We start from the raw sequence: 2463 nt of genomic DNA, 5'->3' as shown, positions 1-2463 counted from the left end.
GGCATACGAAAGACCAGGACAACGCCACTTCACCCACAGTCTGACGGGATGGTAGAAAATACGATTGGACACTGTTACAGTAATTGGTAAAGTTTTGTAATAGTCGCCATGATGACTGTGATGTCTTACTCCCTTCACTGTTGATGGCCTATAGAACAGCAGAGCATAAAGCCACTGGATACATTCCAGCAAAGCTGATGTCTGGTCTGGAACTTCGATTGCCAGTGGACCTGATAACAGGACGCCCACCTTACGAAGAGTTGCCTGATAATGTGTCAGAGTTTGTGAAAGTGTTATCTGAAAGGATGGATGATATTCACCATCAAGTGCGTTCAAACTTGAAAACGTCTGCTGATTCCATGAAGCTATGTTATGATAAGAGATCTACTGAAGTCAGCTTTGTACCAGGAGACAAGGTGTGGTTGTATAATCCCAGGAAGACCAAAGGGAAGTCTCCTAAGTTGTCTTTTCTATGGGAAGGCCCATATGAAATAGTGGATCGTCTCTCAGACATGACTTTCCGAATAAAATGTGGTCGGCGAGGTAAGCTAAAGTTGGTGCATGCCAACAGGCTTTGCGTTATCATGGTCCAGTGCATTTCAGTTGGAACGAAGTGAACAACGGAACAAATGACACTGCTGAAGACGTGTCACCTGAAAAAGCCACTGTCGAAGAAGAAACTGTACTTACCGCTGAGCCACCGGAGGGGTGTGTGTGTGTGTGTGTGTTTTAAACATATAAAATGTTTTTAGTTAAATTCTGTACTTTGACAAGCATACGCTGTTTTCGCCCTGAAAAGTTGATCAACATTATTTTCGCTAGCGTTCTAATAATGTGACTAGGCAGTATATAATGTATTTAGTTGAACTTAATGTATTACACTGAACATTTAAATAGGTAAACGTATATAATTTATTTTTCTATTTCAAATTATCATTCCATTTCTTAACTTTCTCATTAATATTTCAACAAACTGCAGTTTTATTAAATCTGTGCTAATGAAATTTCAAAATTTATATTATTTCTACCTCTTATTACTTTTTCACCTTTTAACAGTAACCACCATTTTTGGGATTTAATATCCGTCATGGCGGCAAAAAGGAAGTATACCGACGATGATGATAATGAATCGTTTGTAAATAGTGAAAAAATTAGCGTTCCTTCTCATATTCGTAATCAGCAAAAGCGACTTATAATAATATTAGAAAAAGCAAATTTAGAGACAGTCAAGGTAATCTTATGTTTATAGTAAATAAAGTATTTAATATTTACAGTAAAAGCAAAATACTTCAAGTTTTGTCTTTTGAAATTTATCAACACGTGTGTAAACTTATTGACTTAGGCCTACAAGTACAACTCTGTATAAGAGTAGAAGACTATAGCTTGTCGTATTATTAGTATTAATTATTCGGTTGCAACAAGGTAATACTGGTCTTTAATTGTAAGTTGTGGTACTTATTAAACTAATACTAATAACTGAGTTTTAGTATGAGAGTTATTTATATTTGTAAGTTGTGGTACTTATCAAACTAATACTAATAACTGAGTTTTAGTATGAAAGTTATTTATATTTGTAAGGTGTGAGATAACCAAATTTTAGTCTACATAGTATTGATACATATACAGTTATTAGCTCGATAGATCGTTAAATAATAATATCCCTAATGCTTTACCTTGCATTTAATATTGATTTGAGAACTAGGTGTTAATCACAAGGGCTTTACTAACAGTAGATCCCGCTTATACTTACAGAATTCAGCTGTCTGTTTTACTAATGTTACCAGTGGCATTCTGGCTGTATATTGTCCAATTGATCCCCCATTTTTTCTTGCATAGCTAAGTAAAAATGTAAACTATGTACAGTAATTTTGTTATCCAGCAGTCTAATTTCCTCTAAATGTTGATGATGACCATTCTTGCATTACTAATGCAGAGGAGGTTAATATTCTGCTTGTAGAATTCTACCAGGCTTCTTGTCATCTCCCTCACTTAGCTTTACACCTGCATAGCTTAAAACACATATCCAGATAATGGTTTTACCATGTGGTTGCTTTGCTTTTTACCATCCATCTGGTAATCAACCACTCTGAAATTTATACAGTACAGCCTGTTGGTGGCTTTGTCTGTTGGTGGTTCACTGCTCTGAGCAATTTGTAGGAGAGCTTTCTTTGTAGTTTCCTGTTTATTCAACATCTGGTGGTAATTAGATATCTCAGTAGTGACGGTATAGCACCTATTTGCCTATCACTTGATAACATAACGTAATGTTTTGGGACAACATGAGACCTATTGGTCCATCTCGGCTGTTCCATCCTTTAAACTAAATTTAAATGATTAAAAAAATCTTAAAGCCAGCCATTTTCATTCATATACTTATCAAGCTTTTTCCTAAACTCACTTAAATTTACTGTCTCTATAACATTTGAAAGCAACCCATTCCAAAGGCCAACCACCCTGTTAGAG

The 2463-nt window shown here is 35.5% G+C and overlaps 1 protein-coding gene across 1 annotated transcript in view; it reads left to right on the top strand.

Moving 5' to 3' along the window:
- The first annotated feature begins 1080 nt into the window (after positions 1–1080).
- The window catches only part of LOC106471527 (ribosomal RNA small subunit methyltransferase NEP1-like), a 34437-nt gene continuing 33054 nt past the window's right edge, over positions 1081–2463 (top strand). Inside the window, exon 1 of the mRNA XM_013932126.2 lies at positions 1081–1231. Coding sequence (XP_013787580.2) covers positions 1088–1231 — 144 coding nt within the window. The 5' untranslated portion in view covers positions 1081–1087. The remainder of the gene's footprint in view (positions 1232–2463) is intronic.

This window comes from Limulus polyphemus, unplaced genomic scaffold (assembly GCF_000517525.1).
Source record: "Limulus polyphemus unplaced genomic scaffold, Limulus_polyphemus-2.1.2 Scaffold4680, whole genome shotgun sequence".
Classification (NCBI taxonomy): domain Eukaryota; kingdom Metazoa; phylum Arthropoda; class Merostomata; order Xiphosura; family Limulidae; genus Limulus; species Limulus polyphemus.
This window is presented reverse-complemented; position numbering and strand designations above follow the sequence as displayed.